At 34.4% G+C, this 27,234-nt stretch overlaps 1 protein-coding gene across 4 annotated transcripts in view; it reads right to left on the reverse strand.

Moving 5' to 3' along the window:
- Positions 1-11,385: 11,385 nt before the first annotated feature.
- The window catches only part of LOC149910915 (uncharacterized), a 68,251-nt gene continuing 52,402 nt past the window's right edge, over positions 11,386-27,234 (reverse strand). For 2 of the 4 annotated variants that reach the window (XM_090120463.1, XM_090120487.1), the window contains exons 11-24: positions 26,996-27,163; positions 26,267-26,659; positions 25,868-25,991; positions 25,442-25,520; positions 25,103-25,186; positions 24,087-24,263; positions 22,729-22,959; positions 21,767-22,525; positions 20,935-21,023; positions 19,979-20,110; positions 18,764-18,836; positions 18,293-18,542; positions 13,027-13,186; positions 11,386-11,975 (exon numbers count right to left, since the gene is read on the reverse strand). In XM_090120463.1, the coding sequence (XP_089976589.1) occupies positions 11,912-11,975; positions 13,027-13,186; positions 18,293-18,542; positions 18,764-18,836; positions 19,979-20,110; positions 20,935-21,023; positions 21,767-22,525; positions 22,729-22,959; positions 24,087-24,263; positions 25,103-25,186; positions 25,442-25,520; positions 25,868-25,991; positions 26,267-26,659; positions 26,996-27,163 (2,783 nt within the window). In that variant the 3' untranslated portion in view covers positions 11,386-11,911. The remainder of the gene's footprint in view (positions 11,976-13,026; positions 13,187-18,292; positions 18,543-18,763; positions 18,837-19,978; positions 20,111-20,934; positions 21,024-21,766; positions 22,526-22,728; positions 22,960-24,086; positions 24,264-25,102; positions 25,187-25,441; positions 25,521-25,867; positions 25,992-26,266; positions 26,660-26,995; positions 27,164-27,234) is intronic. The other 2 variants (XM_090120479.1, XM_090120471.1) reach the window with 2 other exon arrangements.

The raw sequence follows: 27,234 nt of genomic DNA on the forward strand, positions 1-27,234 counted from the left end.
CTCGACGGGTACCTACCATGCACATCACCCAGGACAAAAAGTTGGTCCTGCTATTACCAACTTTGACAATTTTATTGAAACTATAAGAGTCAGGTCACATCCAGAATAGAGTTTTTAAAGGAAGCAGGATCTCAGATGTCTATTAGGTGCAAAGCAAAGGTATTAATTATTTGGAAGAGTTTATTAAGGATAGGTACCTAATAAGAATGTTCAGAAAGTGAGAATTACATTTAAGCTCATATTATATCAATGTTTAAGATTTATTGTCATATTATCTTTGAATGCGGTGTGTTAATATTGTTAGATACATTTCACTTTGGGGATATGATGTGATTGTGAATTCCACCTAGATGCAGATGAGATCACCATGAGATCTTAAACATCTGTGTCTTTCTCTTACTCATACATATTCAAGTGAAAGTTTTGCGATTGTGTCGCCTGTTAGCAAAAATTCCAATTCAACTTGCAATCGCGGGAATCCCCAAAGGTGTGTTTTTTTTTTATAATTTTTGTATTTTTAACTCTATTCTATTTTGTTTCATGTATAACTGCAAAGGCCTTTGGTTTGCCAAAAAAATGTCTACCTTTCTTTCTAACTTTCCATTGTGGCCTGCATCCAGCAGTTCCCTATGAAGAGTCTCATACCCGTCACCCATGGTCTCCATTCAAAATATCTGCGTCTCCGGCCATTGAGTGCATTACAGTCCTTAAGCTTCTATTAAGGGCTCCACTGCACAGACCACTCTCAATTCAATATCTTTGTCTGGAAAATAGCAACTAGTTGCGTTATTATGATTTGATATCGTAAGGAAACTAAAAACTACTGGAATTTTTCCCCTTCTTTGAACCACAAGGCCACGAGACCCTGGGTGTAAGGCTACGTTTATTCTCGAAACCCTGAAGTCAAGGAGTTTCTACAAGAGTCAAAGGCTCAGTCAGTTTATACTCATTCATTTCTGCTTTTTTTCTTTATATAATCATATTTATTTGGGCGATCAGTAAAGCATCTCCCACCTTCTTAGATTGTTACAAATCAGAATAAATTCAAATGTTATTATTTTGAACGGCTTTCGTTGCTAGAACATATTTTTTTTAATAAATTTGTAACATCAGAAAATAAATTTATGAAGTTATAATTAGATACTTATTTCTTATATTATTACTAATAGTATTAACACACAGTATATAAATGTATACACTTAATTACTATGTAGTTTGTAAATTCGATGTTGTGAGTATTTCTTGATACATTTTGCCTTTTTTTTGGTATATATCATAGCTTTATGTATTATACGTATATATCTTTATATATCTATAAGATATTATTATCTCCTATTGTGATGAAATATATATATCATTATATTTATATATAATTATCCCCTTTCTAAGTATATATTATCTATAATATACTATCTACTCTTGTGCCTAATATAAAATTTTAAAATCTTTCCGATAAATTTATCTAAAAAAAATGTTATCTATCTCTCTTAAGGTTGTGGCATATCCTCTGAGTAACCTTTTATTGTATTATACAATAACTTTTATTGTATTATATAGAACATATCTATATATTTTGTCCCTTTACTATTTATTATTAAATTTATTAGTAAACAATTCCTACATGACAATATTCATTGTTCGTAAAAATATATACCTTTGACTTTCTAATTTTTATTTTACTTACTGAACATTATTTATTATAGTAATTATTCCTACTTACTAATTTTATTTCATTTATTAATTCATGTTTGAATTTGAGGTGTTTTTAAAAAATTAATCGTTTAAAACATTCTCCGAAAAGGCCACACGTTTCTTATTTTTTTCATAAGAACTAAAGGCGGTAATATATGGTATTGTGCGTAAGTACATTGTTTAAATGTGCATATACTAATATTATTTTATCTTGGTCTGGGGGCAAATTTTCGGTACCAGGTGTAAAAGTTATTATCTACGTAAAAAAGTTACTCACTTTTTTGTGAGTGCTGATTTTACGTAAGTTTTGCAAAATGTACTTGAAAATTCTTAATTGTCCAACAGAGAATTAGTAACGAGGGGCTGCTGGGGTATCTTAGGTACCTACTTTATAAACGAAATTATCGTTTTTTCTGAAATTCTGTCAGAAGTTTTGCAGTTTTTGGTTATAACTTATTTTCAGTTAATTGCTAATTTAAGTTAATAATATTTAAGTGGCAATGACATCAGACATGTAAAATTGTTTACTAATGATTAATGAACAAGTAGCTAACTATATTATATTTATACATTTTTAACTATCTATTCTATGTATAACCCTGCAACAACTCTGTCTCTAAGATTGATACGACAATACGTTTTGTATACTTTTCAATTTGGACGAACTTTTTCGATTACTTTTATATTTAGCAATTTGTATGTACTTCGAAGGTTTATCTGATTTTAATACTTGATCGAAATTGTATACTTATTATTTATAAAACACCCTCTTCTTTGTAATTTCTATTTCGATGTATCTTCATTTCTCGACGTTGGTATTTTTGTAAGGATTATATAGGGGTGGTAAAACACCATTTAACTTGAGCATTACTGTACCTACAGGATTTAAATATGGTCCTTTCTTGTAATATTCCTGAAAATAGGTAAGAACATGATTTTTGTATGAAAAGGACATTTACCATCTCAGCTAGCCGAAAGACGTGAGGCAGCTCTAACGTAATGAATCGTCAAATGGTGTTTTACGCTCGCGGAATAAATTCCACAGATCCTATATCTAGATATTGGGAATATTATAACCAATTTGGTGTTATCAAAATAATTATTGTCATAACTGAAAACTATAGCACGGAGGCCTGTCATTTAAAAATGGGAATTGTCTGGGAGATTCCTGTTTATGTATGCTCAATGCATACCACATGAACATGACCTTCGTGAAATAGTTATCATACAGTAAGATTGAAAATCATTTTTGTTCGATGTATTGTAGATTTGATGTTGAATCACTATATTTAACCGATTGAGCACTAAATATTATAAATGTTTGAATCAATAGAATCAGAAAATTTTATGTTGGTTATGCTTATGACCATAATATGTAGCTTTTGTAAAAAATACATTGGGAAAAATAATTGGTGTTTTATTTTTCTTTTAGGCCCCAAAATACTTAATATAAAAGATTTTAACGTCTTCGTGTAGATATTTCACATTTTTAAATAGAATGAAGATTCTTCCTTTAAAATATGAAAATTAGTATTTGCTTTATAACAAAACTAAGAAAATACCTATATGTACATATTTGCATTAATTAAAAGTTAAACTCACGAGAGCACAACAACATTTTTCATTCAAAAAGTTATCAAGACAACAAGTTTGTTTCAGCTAATCTCCGAACGTCTGGACCGATTTTGATGAGATTTTCACAGCCAAACAGCTAATTTTGTATGTGGCATATTGTGGCACTTAATAATTTTTAATACTAGATGCTACTTACTACCAGGAATTGCTTATTATTTTGATTTGTAAAATTATTGATAAAAGGTTGATTAACTTATTAATAAAACATATTGAAATTATATCTTCGTTTTCAAATTTCATAAAAAAATAATTATTTTGTTACAACATCTCCAACCTAATTTTAACATTTACTGATGCAGTAGTTATATGTACCTATACCTAGTGACTCATTATTTCTTTATCAATGTTGTCCAAAATAAATCCCAAATGAACATTTATCTCTGCCATTGTGAATACGACTATGAAACATATAGGTACACTAGCTGTTGCCCGCAGCTTTGCCTGCGTGGAAAAGATAAATTTTCATGGTACAAACTTTCATCCCCTATTTGATCCCCTTGGAGGATGAATTTTCTAAAATCCTATCTTAGGGGACGCCTACGTTATGACATCTACCTGCATGCCAAATTTCAGCCCGATACCTACGTCCAGTGGTTTGGGCTGTGCGTTGATAGATCACTATATCAGTCACCTTTGAGTTTTATATATATAAAAAAATAAATAAATAATAATTTTTATATACATAAAAATATACCTATTGTGAAGATGAAGAGTTCGTTTGATTTTTTGCTTGCTAATCTCAAACTATGAGGCCGATTTGAAAAATGATGTCACTGTTGAGATAGTCCATTTATCTAGATAGGAGTGTAAAACCGGGCACAGCCAGTATAATATATTTCAAGTAGGTATTCAAAAGCATATAGGTACAAATAATTTTCTTAACTTAAATTTACATTTCATTTTGAAAGTCCCACAATTATGTTGCCAAATTTAAAACGTGTCCTGCTCATTGATATAAAATTAATGAAGTGTATCTACTATTTAACAAAGGTACTGAAAGAAAACCGCCTCAACGCCTTTCCAAAGTTCTTTCATACAAAATATAGAAGAAGGACGTGGTGCAAAACAGATTGAAGAGGTGCGCTTATGGCACGCCCGCGCCCGCGCCGCTTGTGTTTGACCCGCGCCTAACAGGGCCACATGAGTAGAAAGACGGAACAGAGACTAAGCTTCTTAAGAACGTGCAAAATTGTTACCTATTTTGGTAGGGTTGTCACAATAGGTTAAGACAAATTAAACAAAACTACCTACTACAACCCAACCTAGGTATGTACACACTTACAATACATACATACATACTTACAAATGCTAAACTTGTAATAATAATGAAAGGTAAAAACACACCGTGTACAATTCTCATCTTATTAAAAAAGGACCTAATAAAATAAACGCAAATAGGTACTTACTTGAAAAAGTAATAATCAAAATATTTACTCACCTATTGTACTCCTTGAGATAGTTGAAGTATGATATATTTTTAGTTTTTCTACTATTATTCATACACACAGTACAATAAACAACCATTTTTGACAATGAAATATTACGTTTTATATTAAAATATTCAAACTTGCAAGTTGCAACTAATAAAACAAACAACGTGCGTCGTATCAACCCTGAGACTGTCCTATGCCTGTGCAAGCGCAAACCGGTTTTTTCCAGAATCGCTGCGTACGCGACAAGCGGCCTGCGGTCACACACACATGCCCCGCGTACTTGTAGTAGTGCAATCGATTCTCGCGTTTGTTTGAAGCTTAGTCTCTGTTCCGTCTTTCTACTCATGTGACAGGGCCGTGGGTTAAATCTATGCAAGGTTTGAAAACAAAAGAAAGGAAATGGCCGCATTTGAAACATAATTGTCGTTTTATCTCCTGTACGAGGATATGGACGATTTAACAGTCTAACAGCGTCACAACTCACAACTCAAAATCGATAGAAACTGGAGAGGAACATAAGCCAGATTCATGAGTTAAGGACACAAATATTTTAAGTAGGGAGAATCGTTTCAAAATCCATTTCTCTATTTTAAAGGTCATCAAACGAAGCTTTCTTTCCTTGGTTCTATTTAATTATACAAGTAGTGGACACTGGACAGTCTCATTGATATGAAATAAGGTTTTCATTGTCTCCAAATAGTATTTATATAACAATTAATAACTAAAATGGTATACAGCGATTGTACCTAGAGATATCCCTCCCCCCCCCAGCATAATAAGTAATTATGTAACGAATATATTGTCTCTGTAACACGTAAAGATAAAGAAAGACCTAATTAGAAAAGAAATGATAATTACGTAAATTGCTAACTTAATTTTGCCAAACTTTTAAAATACGTAGGTACAAGACGAATAAAATATGCTGATTTGCTACACCGTGTCGCCGTGTCCTGCCTGGGGCTCGATCAAAGATTATTCTATACTTTTCTTTTTAAGTTTTTCATGCCTGAACCTAGTTATATAAATTTTAGTACAGTGATAGTAAAAATATGCTACGGAACATACTTCCGTTACAAAAGTTTTTTTTCTATATATTATAAGGTAGGCAGACATTTGACCACCTGTTAAGGAAAGCGGTGACGCGGTCTATGGTGATAAATGTCTACCTAGAATATACCTATTCCTTCGCCTTGAATGTACCCATATTGTAGTTCTCTGGAAAGATAGACGCCGGCAGGGAATTCAACTCCGTGGCCGTTCGCACTAAGAAAGACGACGTAAAGCGTCGAGCGAGCAGACGGCATTTCCACCAAGTCGGCATGGTACCTGCCTCCTGCAGTGCGCCTGGTCTGCCGTTCAAAAAGAGGGGAAGCAGGGATGATGCTAATATAATAAGTTGTTATAACGCAAAGATTCTCAACTTTGAAAATAAGACGGAATAATTTAAGGAATAAATAAATACAGAGATTAGTAACTACATATTATGATAATGTAGGTAATAGTATTAGGGAGGTATATTGTTTTTACCATATTCACAGGATAAGCAAGGGGTTGTTGGGTTGTTAGTTGTTACTAGAAAAAACTTATCATAATATTAGGTACATAATGCGCGTTCAAATTATTAAAATTATTTTCTGGCAACAATGTTTTTCTGCGCTTCTGAGAAGTGACTTTTATCAGAATTGGCAACCCTACAAGACTTCTTAATAAGCTTTCAGAGAATTCAATCACTTAGACTTTAGTAAATAAAATACTTCTCTCTAATAGTTTAACTATAGGGATTTGGTACAAGGGCTCCTCTTAATAGAAGGATCCTAACATTACCTACAGTCCTAAAAAAAATTAAAAAGAACTATTTCATTTTTCATGAGTCTGTGGAGCATTCTGTCTAAAATGTATTGGTTTTTTTTATATTATAATTCTGATAGTCTGATCATATCTATACTAATACAGTGCAACCTTAATATAACGTACCTACCTCAATATAACGATTTCCTCGATTTAACAAATTTTTCGTAATCCCCTTGAATTGTCCATAAGATTCAATACAAAATATCCCTTTACATTACGAACATTTTTTGCGAACAACCTCATTATAACGAATTTTTAACTATCAAGAAAAGTATAAATACCTCGAATTTTGTCAACCCAAAACCTTTATATAAAGTTCCAACCAATGTAATGATTCTAAAAATCTCATAGTAAGTATGTGATTCATGTCGCGACAGGTTTCGACATGCTTTTGTTCGTAAAACGATCATTTTTGTTTAATTTAAATTGGAAAGTAATGTGAACACTGCTGCTCGTCACTATTGTTAAAGATTCAAGTTGAAATGGATCAGAAACGGAAAAGACCTCTTTATAACGAATTTTAGACCAACCTAACCTCAAATTAACGAACCTCAGTTCAACGAATTACTTGATATAACGAATATTTATTTGTTCCCTTCGGATTTGTTATATCGAGGTTGCACTGTATTATAAAGCTGAAGAGTTTGTTTGTTTGTTTGAACGCGCTAATCTCAGGAACTACTGGTCTGATTTGAAAAATAACCTTATTAACCATTGAGTTAACTACGTACATGTAACTCAATGTTATTAACTGATTTTATGTGACATAATCAGTTAATAAGGTTATTGACCGACACCCTTAGAGCTAGCGCGCACGAGCAACTTTGTCTCCGCAACTATTTTGTCTCTCCACCCATGGGCTAGTATGAAAGTGCGCGCACGTAGCGACGCAACTCCCCATACAATTGATGGGAGAGACAAAATAGTTGCGGAGACAAAGTTGCTCGTGCGCGCTAGCTCTTAGTTAATAACCTTATTGCCTGATTTAAAGAGCAGACATTCAGTCAATATAGGTTTTAACCAAAGTACTGAATAGATTTTAACGTCTTAAATCTTTCTGTAATGGGCAAGTAAAACAATAGCGAGTTTTACTTTCCCATTACAGAAAGGTTTAAGGGTCAAATTCGACCCAGTAGGTTAGGTTAGGTTTGAACTGTGACCCTCACGCACGAGCCGAGCGAGCGAAGCGAGCATGCCGCGGTAGCGGCCGGCGAGTGCCAGAACCGACTCGCTATTGTTTTACTTGCCCATTACAGAAAGATTTTGTCAGATAAAATCAGTTAACAATGATACCGATAATAGACCGACGCCCTTAGTCAATAACCTTAATAACCGTCAATAAGGATATTGACTGGTTCAGGGTTTTGACTGTAACATAATATATATATTAACTACCTTTTTCTCTGCATTTGTATACAAACGACTTCTTTGTGATTTTGACCTACTTTAATAGGACAATTAATTTAATTCAAACTTATCAACGGTCGATGACAACACAAATCAATAAATATATATCGTATTAAAAAAACAAAACCATATTAAATTCTCTCGGAAAATGCGAAAGACGATTTGTATTATGTATTTAGTTACATTATTTTTACACACACTTTTTCCTTATAACTTTCCCCCTAACAAATGATTTTTTCATTTCATTTCATAACACTTTCCGATCTTCGAAGGTAATTTATTTTCCTCTCATTTTTTTGTTATATTTTTGTTATATTCACTTCCATTTCTAATACCTTTTCTACTTTTCTTTTTTTTTGGACTGATCGATGATACCTGCACAGATAGGTAGTTACAGTTAGAACAGAAAAAGCTAAGAGAAAAAGGTAGAAATATCATTATTTTTAATTCAAAATATATAATATAATATAAGCGCCATCTATACGTTTTTGCTAAAATCATTATAAATATTTGTCACGAACGCCATGCGAACGCCCTAAACTATGGAGGGTAAAAGGTTCATCTGTGTACATGATAGTGCGAGTCAAAATGCATTAAAATAGTGTGGGGTCACCGCGCCACCTTATTATGTATATTAAGCTACTAGTTATTATTCTGTCTATAGCATATAATATAGCGTATCTATAGTTTTACCACAGACTAATAATAATATACTACGTATACAAGTTTTACTGTTCTGTGATAGGAACCATTAACAACATCGGTGAATCCCACAGATCACAGAAACTAAAGGGAGATATGGTTAGGGGGCGGGGCCGGTGTCGCAGCAATATGTACAAAAAGAGAACAAACTGTAGCGTTGCTGTATACGTACGTCCCTTACAATCTAGTGTGCGAACGAATAGTCGCTCTCATATTTTTGTGTGATGACACGCACACAACGCGAAGTTTTGTTTAGATTTTGTTTACTGCAGTTGTGTGCGTAAATTTTTTATGAGACACGGTTTCGTACTCAGCGCAAGCGATTGGCATCTCTCTAGATCTCTATGGTGAATCCCCTGGAGAAAACCTTTAATATTGTTCTCTATAGTTTCGTTATTTTCGCGATAAATAAATAAACACTCAACATAAAGATTTTCTAGAAACTGTTTTCCCCAACTCTAGGAGCAATCGAATTAAACAATACTGCCAACATTATTTTAGGCGCCTGCATGGCTGCGTGTACTGTGGCTTTTTTCGTTAAACATTTTAGATTCTACCACAACTCTGTCACTTTACATGTACATAATATAGTCATACCACAGACTACAATATAATAGTAGCTAAACGATAGTAATACGAAATTTTTTTGCCACTTGTTTCTTATTCCGTTAGTGGTTATCCCAATCCAATAACTCTAAACTAAGATCTGTTAAACTGGCGATAAAACATCGACGAAAATTGAAAAAAAAAAAACAACCAAATTTTTTTTGCTTTTTAGTTGCTAAAATAACGATTTTGTTGTTCAAACCGATAGCTAAAAATCGGCAACCGTTCTAGAAAAATTAATGGTTCGTTGTATTTGTTGCTGCAAAAAATTGTGTACCTAGATTTTGGTTTTCTTTTTTAATAGTGTGAGTGATGAATCAATTTTGTGTATTGAATTATTAAAAAAAAACAACTATACAAAAATTGGTTTGGATAAATGGAGAAAATGAAACAAACACAGTATTTTTATTCTTTATTTTTCACTACTTCACATTTTCAATAAAACACCCAGTCGCACAGACGCGACAAATCACTTACATAATATCCTTAAGGTTAAAATTACAATTTGATTTAACACAATTTGGATTTTTTTTATAAATAACGTTAAAATTGTCTATATATAAAACGAAGCCGATACAGAAATATAAAAAAAATAAAATATATCCCGCCAAAAAGACTGCGCCATACAATGGCATGCCAACCTACTCTTGTATTTTTCCATTCCGCAAATTAAATACTACAAAATAAATTGCAAGCGAATGGAATGCGAATGAACTTTTCTTAACTAAAATTTAAACAACCCATTTAAGTATGCAGACACATACCTCGAACATAATTAAAAATACAATTTAAAAACAACATTAAACAAGAGAAACTTAAAACGGCTCACAAAATTACTAACATAATTTACATAGTCTTGTGCCTAAGAATCAATTTAAAACTAGTTTACCTCTTAAGGTTTGTTGCTAATATATATAAAATTTGTCTTCGAGCACACAGCTGTGTGCGACACTATAGCTGTGTGTACAAAGAAGCACAATTGTATAAACAAATATAGTGTTATATATAGCAACGTTGAAATAAACTTGGAACACCCAAACTATACAATATTTATTATGTGTAGTACCATGTGCAGCCTATACACAAAATATCAACACTTAATTTTTTTTTAACCATAGATAGTTTATATTCATATTGATTTCGCCATGCATTAAAATCAATACGATTTTATTTCAAGGCCCATATTTTACTATCATACGTGATTATTTTACAGAAATTATAATTATATGTATATATTAGCGTATTCTATACAACAACCACGAGGATGAGACAGAAAAACGAGGCCTGAAGGGGCATGTTAATAAAACGGTACTCAAATGGAGTGGTCGATAGAGGCGTTTAATCAACAAGCAGTCAAAATCGAGTATCGTTTTACATGCAGAGAAACGTGTGTTAAATTTCCCCGTCTAGGAGCTACTTAATTAATAAGGATAAATATTTATGTATTTTTTGTATTTATGTACAACATCATAAGTACGTACAATGTGCAAATCCGGGTAATGCGTAATGTGCAATTTGTAGGGATATATTACTATGTTTGAATATCACGGTAGCATATACCAAGAATCACACTAATATTAACATGTCCTTTTAGCCTACAATTTAGGCACGTCAATCTCTGTCCCTTTGGCATGAATGACCTGCACTGTAGAAACCTTTTCTTTAAGATTGTCGAAAATCTTATACGAGTCAAATCCGTGTTAACGTAGAATCCGTGGGGACATCGTTTATTTTGTAAATGGTCCAATTGAAGATTCCAGTTTTGCCAAACTGTACTTATTTTCTAAATAACAAAATGTGAGATAGAAAGTACTGTTTATATGTTATGCCCGCTTGTCTGACAAGTTGGATACGCGGGCCAGTCGCAGAGTATCTAGTGAGAAAGTAAACCTAAAATATGATTAATTTACTCAATTTAAATCATCGATTTTATACTAATGTTACTAAATTAAGATGATTACTTCCGCCAGTTTAAACAATACAAAAATAACTTGTAATTTTACATATTATATTTTCATGTCTGGTTTTTTATGTTATTTCAAAATAGTCCCTATTTTGAATATTAACCTTAGAACCACTAAGTGATCGATCTAGGGAGACGCCCTAATATGCAAGTTATTTTCGAGAAAGAAGTTGAGACAGACTTATTGCGCACCCATCACGCTGGGTGCGCAATAAGCCTGTTGATTGGGCCTGTGAGCGCCACCGTTGGTGCCCTGAAGGCACTCCTCCGCTACCGCTCTAAGAGTTCTTACAGACGAACGGCAAGTTAGTAACGGCCTCTGCCGTTCACAACTTGCCATTTGTCTGTAAGATATAAAGACAGTCCTTTCAAGGGTAATAAAGGAAAGGATTGGGAAGGGTAAGGAAAAGGTATGTCGAGTCAAATCCCACATTTTGCCCTTTAAAAAATAAGTAGGGACTGGCAGCACTGGATCATACGACACTTGGACCATAACGGCAAAATAAAAATGTCTAACATGTCATATCCGGGAAGAGTGTTTAAACACAATGTCATATCCAGTTTTTCCTTACAAACTAATAATAGTGATTTTTTGGATTCCTGTCTTACATCGCTTAGGCGCTTACAGACCCCCTGAATTATCGGAGTGTTCTGGAAGCGTCGGGCCTTCATCCGATGGGCTGTCCCTGGAAATGAATAATATTTGAATTAACTTATTTATACGTGATATGGAGAAAAATCAGTCTTCGAATATTTTCCATGTATACTTTAAACTTAGCATATCCGTATTTTGATTTCGATATTTCAATGACTTCCGCGAATTCTCATAGCAGTTACAAATAAAAAGGTCAGACTGACACCAATTTATAAAAATGCAATTACTCCTTTAAAATAGTATTCTAAAATATTATTCTATATATATATAATTTACGTGCTCGGGACTCACTAAGAGATCTCTTTAAGAATACTGGTATCCTTACTGTACCATCACAGTATATATTTAATAATATTTTGCATGTACACAAAAATGCCGACGTACACACAAGAGTAGGAGATAGACACTGTTATGGCACAAGGAACAGAAATAGAATTGAAATGCCATTTTTCCGATTAGCTAAAGTTAAAAATTCATTTATGGGTCAAGGTATACGCTTTTACAATAGAATTCCTCATAATATTAAAGAGTTTGGTAGTGCTAAATTTAAAACTTATGTAAAAAATATATTAGTTCAGAGAGCCTATTATAGCATTAAGGAATATATGGAAGATGAAAATCCATGGAGGGTTATCGCGTAAGAACCACAGGACAGTTCTTTGGCATATTATGATATATTATGTAGTTAGATTTAAGTTACAGATTATGTAATATTGACAATATGATTTTAAAAGAGCAACTATGGAGTTTCTTGCCGGTTCTTCTCCATAGATACTGCTTTCCGAATCGGTGGTAAATGTTAAAAATACTTATGTAATGACGATTCGAAAGTGCTACTAAAAGTAGTCTAATTGAATAAATAAATGTTTGAGTTTGAGTTTGAGTTTAAAAAGTTGTGAGATAAGTGCTATATATGTTAAAATAGAAATGAAATGAAATGAAAATAAGTTTATTATGGTCATATGAAAAAAAAGATACTTACAATTTAGTGTTAGTAAAAATGAGCTTAAAAATATACGTATGCCATAATTAGGCCAACCACTCAGTGTGTCATCACTGATCTTCAGTGGATATAGACTTACCCACGCGCCATTTCTTCAACCGCAGGGTAACGCCTAGCGTTATAGTCCAGCGATTGTTCAGCCCTGGAGCGAGCCATGTCTCGGATGGCCACGTGGAATATCGCACGTACTCGCTCGTCCTCAGCAGCGGGCAGTCTAACCACAGCCGCTTCCAAACTCTCTGCGAGTAGTGTATGAATGAGACAGTGCAATAACTAGCCACTATGGACTTCTAGCCTCAATGTCATTTGACAAAGGTACGTTTATTTCAAAATTCTGCCTTAAACTATACATTGTATTAAAGTCCATTTTTGTGCGACAGATTTGTGCTTCGTGAAAATTATTGGACAAAAGTGTACCTTAATATTTGAATATACATTCGCTTTGGCACTTAGTTATATGAATGTAAATTGACATTTTTCAGTTTCTTTGAAACATATAAATGAAACATTACTGTGTGGAAACATAATGCGATTCGTGATATTATACATTTTGAAAATAACTTTGTACTTATTTCGTTTCTATAATATCACTAAATTTAGTAACAGTTTATAATTGGAAAATAATCTACTTGTTATGCCTTGTCTAAAAACACAAAAGACGAAACCGTCTATACGATTTGCTTAAACACCATATCTTCTAAATAAGTCGTACTAAAGCCGAATTTTTTTCTAAATATTTTCTAGCATCGTTTTTATTAAAATGGTTATTGGTAAGAGAAGATGAACAATAAACATATACGTTTTTGAGGAATCGTACGTAACGATTCGTCAAAAACAGACGGACAGGTCTTTAATATATTATTTAAAATATTAATAGGCTAAAAATCTGTATCCTAACCATGACATGACATTCGTCGGATACAATTTTAATTACTTTTTAATTTTAAGTTAATATGAATAACAGTACCTTTGTCAAATATTTAAATTCTGTACTATTCGCAAAGTCTTAATAATTCACTTTAGAAAAAACTTAATTGAACTACGATTTATTAATACAGCTAGAATGTCCAATAAAAAAACGGCACAACATATTGTAGTTCAGAAAATATAGCATGAATCCTGTCACAGGTTGTACCTTGAAACGTCTCAGTTGATGGATAAATGTTACGATAAAATTATTTAGTTTACGCCGACTGTAAACAGGTAATTTCATAAACATAATAAAGATATTCAAAATTAAGAGTACAGATATTCGATGCTTAATCTTTAATGAAATGTAGGTAACTTATAAATTATTTATTATATGATAAATGTAGGATATTTTTTTTTTTACAAATAAATGTCTATAAACAAAATCTTTACTTATTACACAAATCGTCATTTGTTTATACCCAGCTTTATTTAGTTCAATGTAACTTTCGAAATTAGTGTAACTTTTTAAAAATGTGACAGGATTCAATTCATATTTGAAGAACCATAAAAACAAATCTGAACATTCCAAAACAGTGGAATAACATAGACCATAGTTAACGTAAAACATACGAATATTTTTTACCAATAAAATAAAATTAAGTAAGATTACTACATTACTAAAATATATCATAGTTGTAAGTTTAAACTGCTCCTAATGAAGCGTATTAATCTCCTAGAGAATAAATAAGAAAAAAAAAATTCGAAGCTAATAATATGAAAAGCTTCTTTATTGTATAGCATGAAAATGCAAAGCAAGTTGGTTAAGTATTTAGTGATTTTTATAATACTATGCTTCCACTACTGTAGACTAAACTAGATTATAATGAATATAAAGATTACAATAAAATTCGTATGTTTCCGTTCCAAGCGTTGGATAAATTAAAAAAGGGTGAATTTGAAATCAAACAAAATAAAGAATAAGAAGCATTTAAAGTAACATATGCCCATAGACGAAAATAATGCGCCACCAATATCACTTGTATGTATGAAAAAAGATTTTTCCATATCTCTGTACTGGTTTCGAAGTTACTCATAATTATATGAATCAGCATAAACGATTTATTTTTTCGATTTCCCGATAAGCAATGACACGAATTGACAAAATTTAGAAAGAATAGGCTGAGAAGATAATAAATAAAACAATCACATACATTCCAATTTTAATATTTTTTATCGTTTTATAGTCCCATTTAATTGATTGATTTATAATTTTAGTTCATTATTTAAATGTATATTTTTTTTATACATTTTTGATAAGATGTGAATTGACCAACTTACAAATTTTATTTTTAGTAAACTTTTATTTTATGTCGATAAAAATAAACTTGTTTTTTTTTTTACAAAATTCAAAAGGAGAAAGTCCCTACTTTTTCTACTTACTCAGTAAAAATGACGTTGAATTTTCATGAAACGCGTAGACAAACTTCTCAATTAGTACAGAAATATGGTAGTCACTCACCGGGGTATGTTACTCTAAGCAAGCCAATTCTTGAATCGAGGCGTTTTGTTTTGGAACGTTATTCGGGTATCGAACATTTGAAACATTAACAAAATATCATTTTATTTTAGTCGTGTTGGTCGGTAGGTACACAGGGATTAGGGCGCATTTTGTCGTGTTTTGAGGCAAACTGGATTTACTGTGGTCATTATTAAAGCTCATTTTTGTGTGTAAGATCAGCAACGAAAGTCGATTTGTATTTTAGCTACGGCTAATTTCTTTTCCTTGAACAGTTACCAAAGTAACAACCTAAAGTAAGAGAGCCGTTTTATGTAATTGAGAAGTAAAGAAGGATTAAATATATAATTTAAAACCTAAGTAGCGACGAGTCAATTATGAAATTGACCCTATTTATATAGAATACACAAAATGTTATTCTGTATTGTTAATTTTTTGTATTCTATCGGTAAATTGAAACATTCTGTACCGCAGCATTCACTTAATTCAGAATATGTATTTTTCAAGAATTGAATGAAAGTCAATCATAATAATAATTATAAATAGTCGTCGATAAAAAGCTAAGTTGAATTATTATAGATGTGTGGAAAACAAACTAAGAAAGCAAAGTATGTTTGAATTGTGATAAATAGAGTTAGATTATAGTCAAAATATAGCGCAGTGATATAAGAAAAATGTGAGTATTGATAGAGTAAAGCTGATCCCACTTACGACCGAATATAATATGCATCCTTGCTTCAATATCGAATATAAAATAGATATTTATAATAAATGACACCATTATAAATTGAATTTGAAAAAATGTCTCTATATACATTTTGATATTAAAAAACTAAAAAAACATTGCTTTAAATTTAAACGAATGAAAGGTAAGTAATAAAATGCTCGTCTTTTTTTAGATCCATGACTAAAGTATACATTTTGGCTTTGGTTTATTATAAACTCCGGTCGTAAAGGTTATAATGATGTCATTTTAGTTAATAGTGTATTTGTTCATCGACTTTCCTTGCTATATATACACATGGGAATCTATGATGCAATTCTATAAATATTCATAAAAGTTATTACTAAATACACGGCACAAAAGGAACATATTTAAGAAATAATTACAAAAAAACAAAGAAAAAGAAAAAGCAAGGCGTATTGTGCAGTTTACTGCATTCCTTGATAGAGTCCCGAAATATACCCATGCAACTACGATCAATTAAACGTTTCGAAATCGAACACTATAAATAAATATAAGAAAAAAATTAAAAATACTATCAAAAGATGTAAACTATTATGTAAAGAAGAGAATAATAATTATTAAAAATAATATTGTATAATAAGTATATAGATTCCTATATGCATATAGCACAAGCTTTGTTTTACAAAAAACATAGATACACCATGGCGACTGTTTTTTTTTTCTTTCTAGACATGAACAATAAGTTTTGCACATAAACAATAAATTAATATTTCAATGTTGGAACATTGAGATACTATTACTACGTATAGAGAAGACACCGCCTACATCACTTATGTTCCGCTCAACTGAGGTCAACTGGCCACACTGCACTCAGTCGCTTTAGCGCGATGGTCACGTTCATGTCTTGTTTGTTTTAAAGCAAAAAACATGAAACACATCAAATATGCCCTCGAGTGTGTTACGATATTGCACTTATAATTCAAGTAATGCGGCAAAGTGTAAAGGAATAACTTTTCACCGGTAATTAACTAGATAATCATTTTTAAAACTTGGTTCGAGCAAAATTTTTGGCGGGCGCCATTTTGCGTCATGTCATTTTGCGCCATTTTGTGTAAAAATTTAAGAAATGGCATTGCGTATGAAAGATTTATTACATAACGTAAATTTTTATAGTGGAAAATAATAATTTTACACATTTAGAAAAGAATATAATTATTATTACTGTGAATATTATTTGAAAAAAAGGTTAAATCATGTAAGATGAAAATCAATTACCTATGTATCAATTTTTTTGTTACATTGATTGGTTTTAATTGATAATTATAGTCTATAGCGGTGAGTCAATAACATCGCTTAATCTATGACTCACTAGCCGCCCCGCGCCGCCGCGCTTGGCGCACAGATTTTGTTCGTGGTGTCTTCTTTATACGTAGTAATAATAGCTCAATGGGTTGGAAACATGTTAAAGTTGCCACTAGACAAAAATAATTTTATGAGCACTATCTTGGATCACTTTGATTAAAAAAAATAGATTGTAATAACGGTATCATTTTAAGGAAAATGTTTTAAGAACTAATGTAGGACGCGAACTTCCGGATATTTTGATGAAATATGAGTTGGTACTTTTCTTAAAGAAGAAAGTCGCTCTTGGGTGTGATATCTATATTTTTATAAATACATACAGCAAAAATGGCTTTAATTGTTATATATTGCAGAGAGTAATAAAACAACGCAGTCCCTTTAATAAATTAGTAGATTAAATATAAATTAAATGTTTATATTGAAAATAAATATCGCAAGATCTCTTGATTAGCTATAATCAAGAGCAAGTAAATCTAAAAGTGTGCAGTTATTAGTAAAAATTAATAAGCGCACGAATTGCACACTTCATTTATATTTCTGCAAATTTTAAAACAAATATTTTTTCAAAATGTCAAAACTTCAAATATCTCACAAAAAATCTAACTTTTTAATCAATCAATACATCATTAACAACTTAACAGTTCGATGGATCAAAAAAAAATCACACAACTCATTAAACCGTTAAAATTTCGTCAAATCAACCCACCCATACATGTCAAAACACAGAACAAATTCAAAATCCAATAAAATAAATTTTCAATACAAGCTTGATCCACCGAACCGAGAGACTGGCCGCACGCAAAACGCAACAAACGCGCCGCAATACGCAACGTCCCTACCGCAGTGGCGTCGCGTCGCGATACATACCCTGTATGAAGCCGGTCAGTGTCGTGGGGGGGCGTGATTGGCGTACGCAACGACGCTTCTTAGATGGCATACCGGACATGTACGCGTCGCTGAGCGGCTCGGCGGCGCTGGCGTACGTGTCCGTGTCCTGCTCGCGCATCGTGTGCCGCGCGCGCTCCTGCGCCTGCTCGTTGCACTGCACGTGCCGGTCGCGGCGGAACGTCGCCTCCCAGTCCTGGCCCCAGTGCTCGATGATGCTATCCGGCGGCACCTTGTGTACATACATACATATGGGATGATAGTTTCCTTTGCCATTTCAAATCAAATAAATTATGTTTTTAAACAATTAACTATAGGCTTGTAATATGTAATTAAATAACGTCATTAATTTTACGCCAGTATTATACATTTAGATTTATTCAAATATAGAAAAACTTCGTAAATCCGTTATATCTTTAATATTTATATGGATTATAATATACTGGCACTCACGAAATTCTCATCCGCCGACGATGCAGAGTCCTCCGATATTGGCTGGTGGTTCAATCTCGGCGCCAGGTACATTCTGTAATGCATGCGTATAAATATGTAAATTTAAAGTTCTCGTGACAGTGTTAAAAAAATTCTCGAAAGAAATCTTTAAGAGTTGTATTTTATATGTTAAATTAATTAAAGTATGATAAACATCAATATGTGGCATAGATATTTGTTAGGCAACATTTGATCAACATTGTTTACGATAAGCGAAAATGTTGCTAGATATTCCACAACATGGTTTTTAAACATTGTGTCTTATTAGGCTGATGAATTTTAATATGTTAACTCTCTACATAGTAAAAAACTAAGTCGCTTTCTCTATCCCTATGTCTGTTTAAATCTTTAAAACTACGCAACAGATTTTGATGCGGTTATTTTAATAGATAGTGTATGAAGAGGTTTATATATTTAATAACATCTATTAAGATTAAGATATTAGATAAGAGATACTGGGGCGCAGTAGGGATTCAGCGTTACTTCTTTCCGCGCAACAAGTGACCGCAGACTCCGTAGTGCGAAGATTTTGCGACACAGTATAAAATTATAATAGCAGGTAAAAGTTGCTTTGATTTACGTAATTCATGTTTGTATTTAAGAGTATTCGTTTTTAGGGACGTATGTATATGGAAAACGTTATAAATTTTATAAAGTAACATAATTAATTGTATAATTTGTCTACAATATTTATTTTTTCAACAAAACATGACTGGAACAGCCCTTGCTCACTAGAGTTCGATCCGACATCGATAAGTGTCATGAAATAATTTATATATAGGATAACAAGGAATCGGGGGTGGCCAAGGAATGGTATATCGTCTAGTGTGGGCGTTCCCATTTCATATAAAGCTATAGTATTATAGAAGTAAGTATTTCTAATGAGCAGTTATAACTATAATAATTACTACAACTTTAGGCGCGTTGAGAGTAAAATTTCAAGGTCGCGTTATGGAAATATTGTCATACCAAATACCAAATGAATACCAAATTTTTCAATATACCAATTAAGCCTAACGCCTTGAATCTTGCCAATGAAGTTTTACTTCTGACACGTGTGTTTGGCACACACGCTTTTTTCCGTATTTTGACAATTCAAAAGCTTTTATAAACACAGACTATTTAAATAGACAAATATTAGAGTTTGAGTTTGAGTACACCTCCGTATTAAATTACCTTCGGCTGCTTCCCGAGCTGCCCTCTTCGTCACTAGAGCTGGTCGAAATGCACGGCGCCGAAAAGCGGCCCTTGCGCTCCTTGCGAGCGTCGCCATTGCTCGTCGGCGCCGGCTCCGCACTCGACGATGCACTGAAATATACATTATACAAATACGTGAATAAAACTTTATTAAACTTTTTGTATGCATTTAAGTGTATTGGCACACCCCGGACACTCCATACAAAATTATCATTTTGACAGTCACACTATAGAGACTGCAAATGTGTGTGTTAACGCTTTATGTTTGGCACATTTGTGACTAGCGTAAAAAAAAATTCGCGTTTTTCTGATGAAATACATCCGTAAACAGCACAATATTATACCATTTTCTACGAAAAACGATAAGTAATCACAAATCCAAAATAATTAAATTACTTTAAGTCAATTTGATTAATGTTGTCAATCTTCGTTGCGTAACGTCCTTGCAGAAAAATGCGAACCATTTTTAGACTGATCGTGCGGGGGAGGTAAGTGTTTAATTTTGGCGGGAGGCGGAGAGTGTCCGTTCTGTAGCGTTTAGCTACTATTATGTATTCTGTGGGTATTGGCAATAAATACGTTAGCTATTTTTCTTTCAAATAAGTAATAAGACATTTATTGATAGCAGAAACATAGCTCCGTGACGGGATGAGTATCGTCTCTTGAAAGATGGTAAATATTACACTTATTATCTTATATTTAAGCCTAAAATAAACAAATTAGTACTGATCGGAAAGGTCTATTATCAAACGCGTTGATTCAGGAACTCTATTCATCCATTGTGAAGTTTTCTTTTGTATATTTACTAGCGATGGGTGCCAATTTTTTTTATTGGATAAATAGGATGAGATTTCAATCAAGGTCATCCTGAAGTTGTTTGACTTTGTAAATTTCTATGAAAAATAAATCAACGGGTTTATTATATCTAAACTCACTGTCGATGCTGGAAGGAGCCCATGGTGCATCGCGGGACCGTTATCTCGTTATCTGAACCGTTAGCTTCCATGGGAACGTCGTCATCGCCCTGTTTAATAAATATTACTTTTTATAAGATGCTTTTAAAATTACAACATTTCACGTGCTACATTTTATAACAAAATGAACCTATACAGGGTGTCCCACTATTGGTATACTAAGCGCGAAGGAACTTGTAGTTTTGCATACACTGATCACGTAAAAAATACATAAACAACAAAATTACGTTAAAAGATTTTTGATAATTTTTTCCTGAAAATCCATGTTTTCTTCTCTAGCTTCGCGCAGCCGTCATATACCGCTTCTCTAATGTGAGCATTTTGTCTATGAAAACATAATCTTAAACGATAGCTCACGTGCTAGTGGCAAAAATGGGCGGGTTGCTTGCTATGGGTGTACACATACAGTTTTAAGATTTCATCTATTTGAAAAAAAAATGCGTCTGGAATTTTTTAAGTATTTTTTACGTACTCAGCGTATGCAAAATTATAACCTCCTTAGAGCTTAGTATACCAACAGTGGGACACCCTGTATAAGCAATTAAGTAATCAAATTTGTGAAATTATAACTGATGAAACAAAATAAAATAATATTTATTAGCAAATTTTACATATTCGGTTCACAATTTTGCTCTGCCTTCTGAACTAGGTTATTACCTGTGTCTCAGAAAACAGTGCCTTCCCTTATGAGTTCATACAAATATTATTAAATACGTAAACAGAATAGTATAGTTTCAGGTTAATAACAATTAAAAAAAACAAAGCGTGGTAACAATTAATAAAGAATACATACCAATGCCACTTCGCCGTTAACGAAGGAATGCAATGGATCGCTTATCTGTCCAAACAGCCGGTCAACTAGCGGATGGTCCGAGAAGTCAACCCTTTGTTCTAGCTCTATCATATTCCCAACGGGGCAGGTGATGTCTCCTCTGGATATAATCTCTTCTATTCTGCGTCTGTCTGTCTGCGCACTTGTCATATTTGGCTCCTCCTCAATCTCTGCCAATGTCTCCCCAACTGTCTCCCCAACTGTCTCCGCAATTGACTCCGAATCCGACTCCGCACATGCCGCCGCACACACTTGCGCACTTGCCTCCTCAATCATGTGCATAATAGACGGCGCACATTCCAGCGCACTCGTCTGCGCACTTTCCTGTGATGTCTGCGAACTGCTCTTAGGTTTCGTCTGTGCGCTTGATTTTTCCTTCGGCTGTGCGACTGTCCTTGCTTGCGCACTGTCCTGCGCACTCGTCTGCGCACTCGTCTGCGCACTCGCTTGCGCACTCGCCTGTGCACTCGACTGCGCACTGGCCTGCGCCCTCGCCTGTGCCCTCGCTAGCGCTCTGGCCTCTGCGCGAGCGTACCCACGCATCTCCGCCTCATCGCTCGACTCGTCGCTTTGTGTGGTTGCGTCGGGCAGCATCCTCACAAACTGCAGGTTGCGTACTGCGCAGTTTCGCACGCGGTTCAGGAAGCCGAATATGTTGTCCATGCATACGCTCATCAGCAAGTCCCTGAGGGTTTCGTCTACGTTGGCAACGGCGTCAATCTGAAAGTGTTGAAATATAATATATAAGATAACAAAAATAGATTTATTTTTAGACAGCTTAATCTATCGTATCACAAAAGCGAAGATTAGACAGTATACACATTACGCATACACATTTATACAAAATAATAGAGTGTACTTTAATGTATTAAATACCATGACACTTCAAATCAACAAACTATATAATATCCATCAATACTCACAATAAAGGAGCGATATATGACCCTGACGCCCTCGGTGCCTTCGGTGCAGCAGTGGGCCATGTAGCCGCACACCTCCAGGAACATCCTGGGGAAGACCAGGCGGAACCGGTCCATGAACTGCTCCGGGTTGGTGATCTTCACGCAGTTCATGACTTGGCCCATGAAGCGGCCGAGCACCACGCGCATCGTCTCCACTATGTCCACGTTCCGGCGGATCGGCGTCATCTCCGGCTGATAAAAAACATTTTTCATCAAAATTTTCAATTTAATTGTCTGTAAAGTCGGTTTACTGACGATAGTTGAACGTGACAACGTCCGATTGTGCTTCTTTGTCGCTCTTTCCACGCTCTCGCTTGCACTTCAGGTCTTACATGGAACGCCTCAGAGCGAGGTAACGCCGCATGAGTCATGTTTTTTCGTTCGTGCAGCCGGCTATATCGAATTATAAGACGTTGTCACGTCAAAAACATTTCAAACTCAAACTCAAACATTCATTTATTCAATTAAGACTACTATTTAGTAGCACTTTCGAATCGTCATTACATAAGAATTTTTAACATTTACCACCGATACGGAAATCAGTAATCTATGGAGAAGGATCGGCAAGAAACTCCATAGTTGCTCTTTGCATTAGAGTTATTGTCCAATTGTAATTTTCAGCGTTCTCTTTCTAATTATTATTTAATGTAATGCTTAATCATTGTAAAATGTTTCTCGTTTAAAAATAATTATTAACGCTACATCGTGCCGGGGCAGGGCCGTGTCTGAGCCGGGAAACAAATGAAACAATATCCATCGACCCCGTCCAAACACGGCCCAGCCACGATCAGACATCACAGAACACACAAAAGTATACAATAAGGTTTGATAGAGCTCCGACCGGGCCGGTCGCAAAACGGTGTAGCGTGAATCATCATCATTCAAAACCAGTCCGACTAATATTATAAATGCGAAAGTTTGTGAGGACTAATGTGTGTGTGTTTGTTACTCTTTCACGCAAATACTACTGAAACTTGGATTTTTTTTTATTGGTAATAGGGAAGCGCTTGACCACAATCTCGCTTGATGTTAAGCTGAGATGTGGTCTAAGATGGTTCCCTAGGAGGTACCAGCCCCCCTAGACAAGTGGCATTCTATTAGCGTAGAGTTCAATAGAATAGATTATGAATGTGTGAGATTGACGTAATCAATCGTCGTCGTCGTCTTGATTACGATCAATCATAATCTATTGAACTTTACGCTAATAGAAAGCCACTTGTCTAGGGGGGCTGTTCACTCTACGCTTGAAGACCCCCATTAACACATAGGATAGGTTTCAAGATTTAAAGCGGATAGTTTGTTCATAACTTGTAACTCACCACTCGTCGCAGGAACCTCTCGTGCCTGCGGAATATAGCGTCCACGAACACTTCACCGTCGCCGGTGATGTAGTCGTGGTTGAGCAGTTCACGCGCGTACGCGGCCAGCGGCAGGCGCAGCGGCACAAGGTCGCGGGGCGTGAGGAACCGCCCCGTTGTGAACGAGCTCGACTCGCGCTGTACACGACATTAATCAAAAATGAATGGGACAAACTCAAACTCAAACATTTATTTATTCAATTAGACTTCTTCCAGAAGCACTTTTGAAACATCAATACATATTTTTACATTTACCACCGATTCGGAAAGCAGTATCTATGGAAAAGAACCGGCAAGAAACTCCATAGTTGCTCTTTTAAATCATATCAGTATTACAATTTAATTTTACAAAATATGTAAATGTATATATGCCAGAGAACGATCACGGAGAGACAATAACGGTAGATCCCGCTGTTAATATACAAAGTATTTCATTGTTGTTCTATTTAAACTGAATATATCGTATGTTATCACTACATAGTATAATACGATAAGATGCTTAGATCTTTAAAATTGATCCACAGTTTTTGATGGGGGGTTTTATAATAGAATTTATAATGGTGATTCAAGAGGAAGGTTTTAGTAAGCATATAATTTATTAGATTCTAGACAAAGCGGCCGAAGTCGCGGGCGTAAAGCTAGTTTGATGTACAATTAATGAAAAATCACACAGTGCAGGCGCTAATTTTAAAAGCGATAATAAATATGATAATCACGTTGGACTCCCACGATTAATATGCATATTTCATTGTCATATGTTGCACGCTAGTCCGTTAATATAAGCCTTATTTTTTTGGGTTGTTGGTAAATGGGATAAGATAAGCATACACAAAATAAATTTACTTTATTCGTCGCAACCTGAAGGAAACGTGTATAATCTATACACAAGTGTGAAATTTGCGAATGTTTCTTCAGAATTATTTTATTTTATTATTTTTTTTTTAAATAAAAATCAAATAAGAAACAAATTTACTAACCAATAACAGCGTCAGAGCAATCAGCAGCCGTGTGGACGGCGACTCGTTCCTTGAATAGTAGTTGTAGAGCATCTCCACGTTGTTCTGTGTAAACCAAAATACACGTTATAAAAACACGCAAATTATTCTATATCAAAAAATGGTTCGCCAAATGTGTTGCTAAGCGTAAAACTCGAGAACGGCTCGACCAATTTGGCTAAATATGTCAAGACACAAGAAAGATTCTTGTAGAAAAAAACATAGAAAAGGACAATAAAGTAGAACAACGTGCGCTGGGGCAGCGAGTTCTGAATAAAACGATTTTCAATTCAATTTAATAGTGAAGAAATGACAGATTACCTGAATTTGTCCCATTGTGGATTCGGGCCGGTAGACCAGGCCCGGCTCGTGGCTTCGCGTGTGGCTGATAATAGAAGGACAAAGCAATACATTATTTCAGCCAGCGACAACAGTGTTGTGTGCACTTAATAATTATAATTTTCTTTTAAAAATTTGTAACATACAAAGAAAACATCGAAAATTAACATAAAAATGTAACAAATTTTATTGGTAAAAAAGGATAAATAAACTCAAGCAGCTAGAGAAGTAATTTTCTAACATAATATGTATTTAAATTCATCCAAGTGATTTGGAATGACTTAATCATTACTAAACATATAAATCCCAACAAAAATCCGTTGTTCACCTCTCCACAGCGACAAAGAGAATGCTTCATGTGGCCTAGCAATAATTAGACACTTACTAGTAAAGTTATTAGATACTTACTTGCTCAGCCGAGCCGCCTCACGGCCCATGAAGCTGGAGCACTGCAAGAAGCGGTCGTATATGACATTCTCCAGGGGCACAGTGTAGTGGCGCGCGTACGAGTTGTGCAAGCGGCGGAACATGTCTGTACGGAAAGGTCTTTTTCAGTGAAATAAAAAAAGTTAATGATAATGGTCCACTAGTATAAAATTGGTTAATGTCATTAAAAGAGAATGCTTATTTGATTATTTTTTATTGAATGCTTAAATGATAACGATACTCAATCTTTTACATTGCTATATGTTATACTATGTTATAATCATAATATTCTATCTTTATCGAATATCAATTAGTAATTTCGTGCCTGAGAAGCGGCAACCGAACGCGAAGCATCTACAACACAATATACAATATACATACTGTGATTGGCTCGACTCGCGAACCGCTGCCTGTGCACACGCCTCTGAGAGCGTGGTGGAGCTTGATCTGGCTGATTGACATTATCACTCGCTCCCTGAGTCTGAGATGTCTGAGTCTGACTTTCACTCTGTGTCGTGGCCTGATTTTCATTTTCAGTCTGATTTTGTGCCCCATTTCCAGTCGGATTCTGGTTTTGGTTCGGTCGATCCTCCGTCTGTTCATTTGTGGGATTTGCAGAGGCCGAACCGGAGCCTTGTCCCATGGTGGGTAAGTAGACGTGCATGACGTGAGCCTCGGGCGTGATGCCCGCAAGCCCTTGGCGTATAATAGAGCCCATTACGTGTTGTATGACGTCAGCTGTCGATTGAGCTCCGTTCACATGGGTGACGAAGACTGCAAATATTTTTTTTTTATTTTTTTTTTCATAATTACTCTCCATAAACATACAGCGCTGACTTTTTTTGTAAAAACCCTAGTTTTATGTTAAATTATAAATAAAAACCTTTACTCAAAAATGTACAAAATAATCTAAAGGTATAAGTATGTATTTAACTTAATAAGATCATTTGTATAATACGCTTTTCGAGAACTTAGCCACATCCAAGAAAACATGAAATACTTCCTTTTTTGCTCCATTATGTGTCTCTTCATAAGACATCCGAAAAAATAGTTAGTAATTATATCTACAAGAAAAATCAAATGTGAATTAGAATAACCATAAATACTTACTGCTATTGCCATCGTCCACATTTGGTAGATTTCCAGTATAATTTGACTGCGGCTCAGTTCCTCCAGTAACATTAGGTCCAGCAGCAGGACCGCCAGAGCCGTCATCCATATTAACAACGACCTCGAAACCTCCTAACTCACCTGCCCCTAAACCGTTAAACTGGAAATCTAAAACAAAATTTCACCATAATCGAATAATCACTTACTAACCTCAAAACGAAGAATTTTATTTTATTTTT

The sequence above is a fragment of the Colias eurytheme genome, chromosome 1 (genome assembly GCF_061535395.1).
Source record: "Colias eurytheme isolate Ceu_HAF_F1 chromosome 1, ilColEury1 Martin Lab GWU primary, whole genome shotgun sequence".
NCBI lineage: Eukaryota > Metazoa > Arthropoda > Insecta > Lepidoptera > Pieridae > Colias > Colias eurytheme.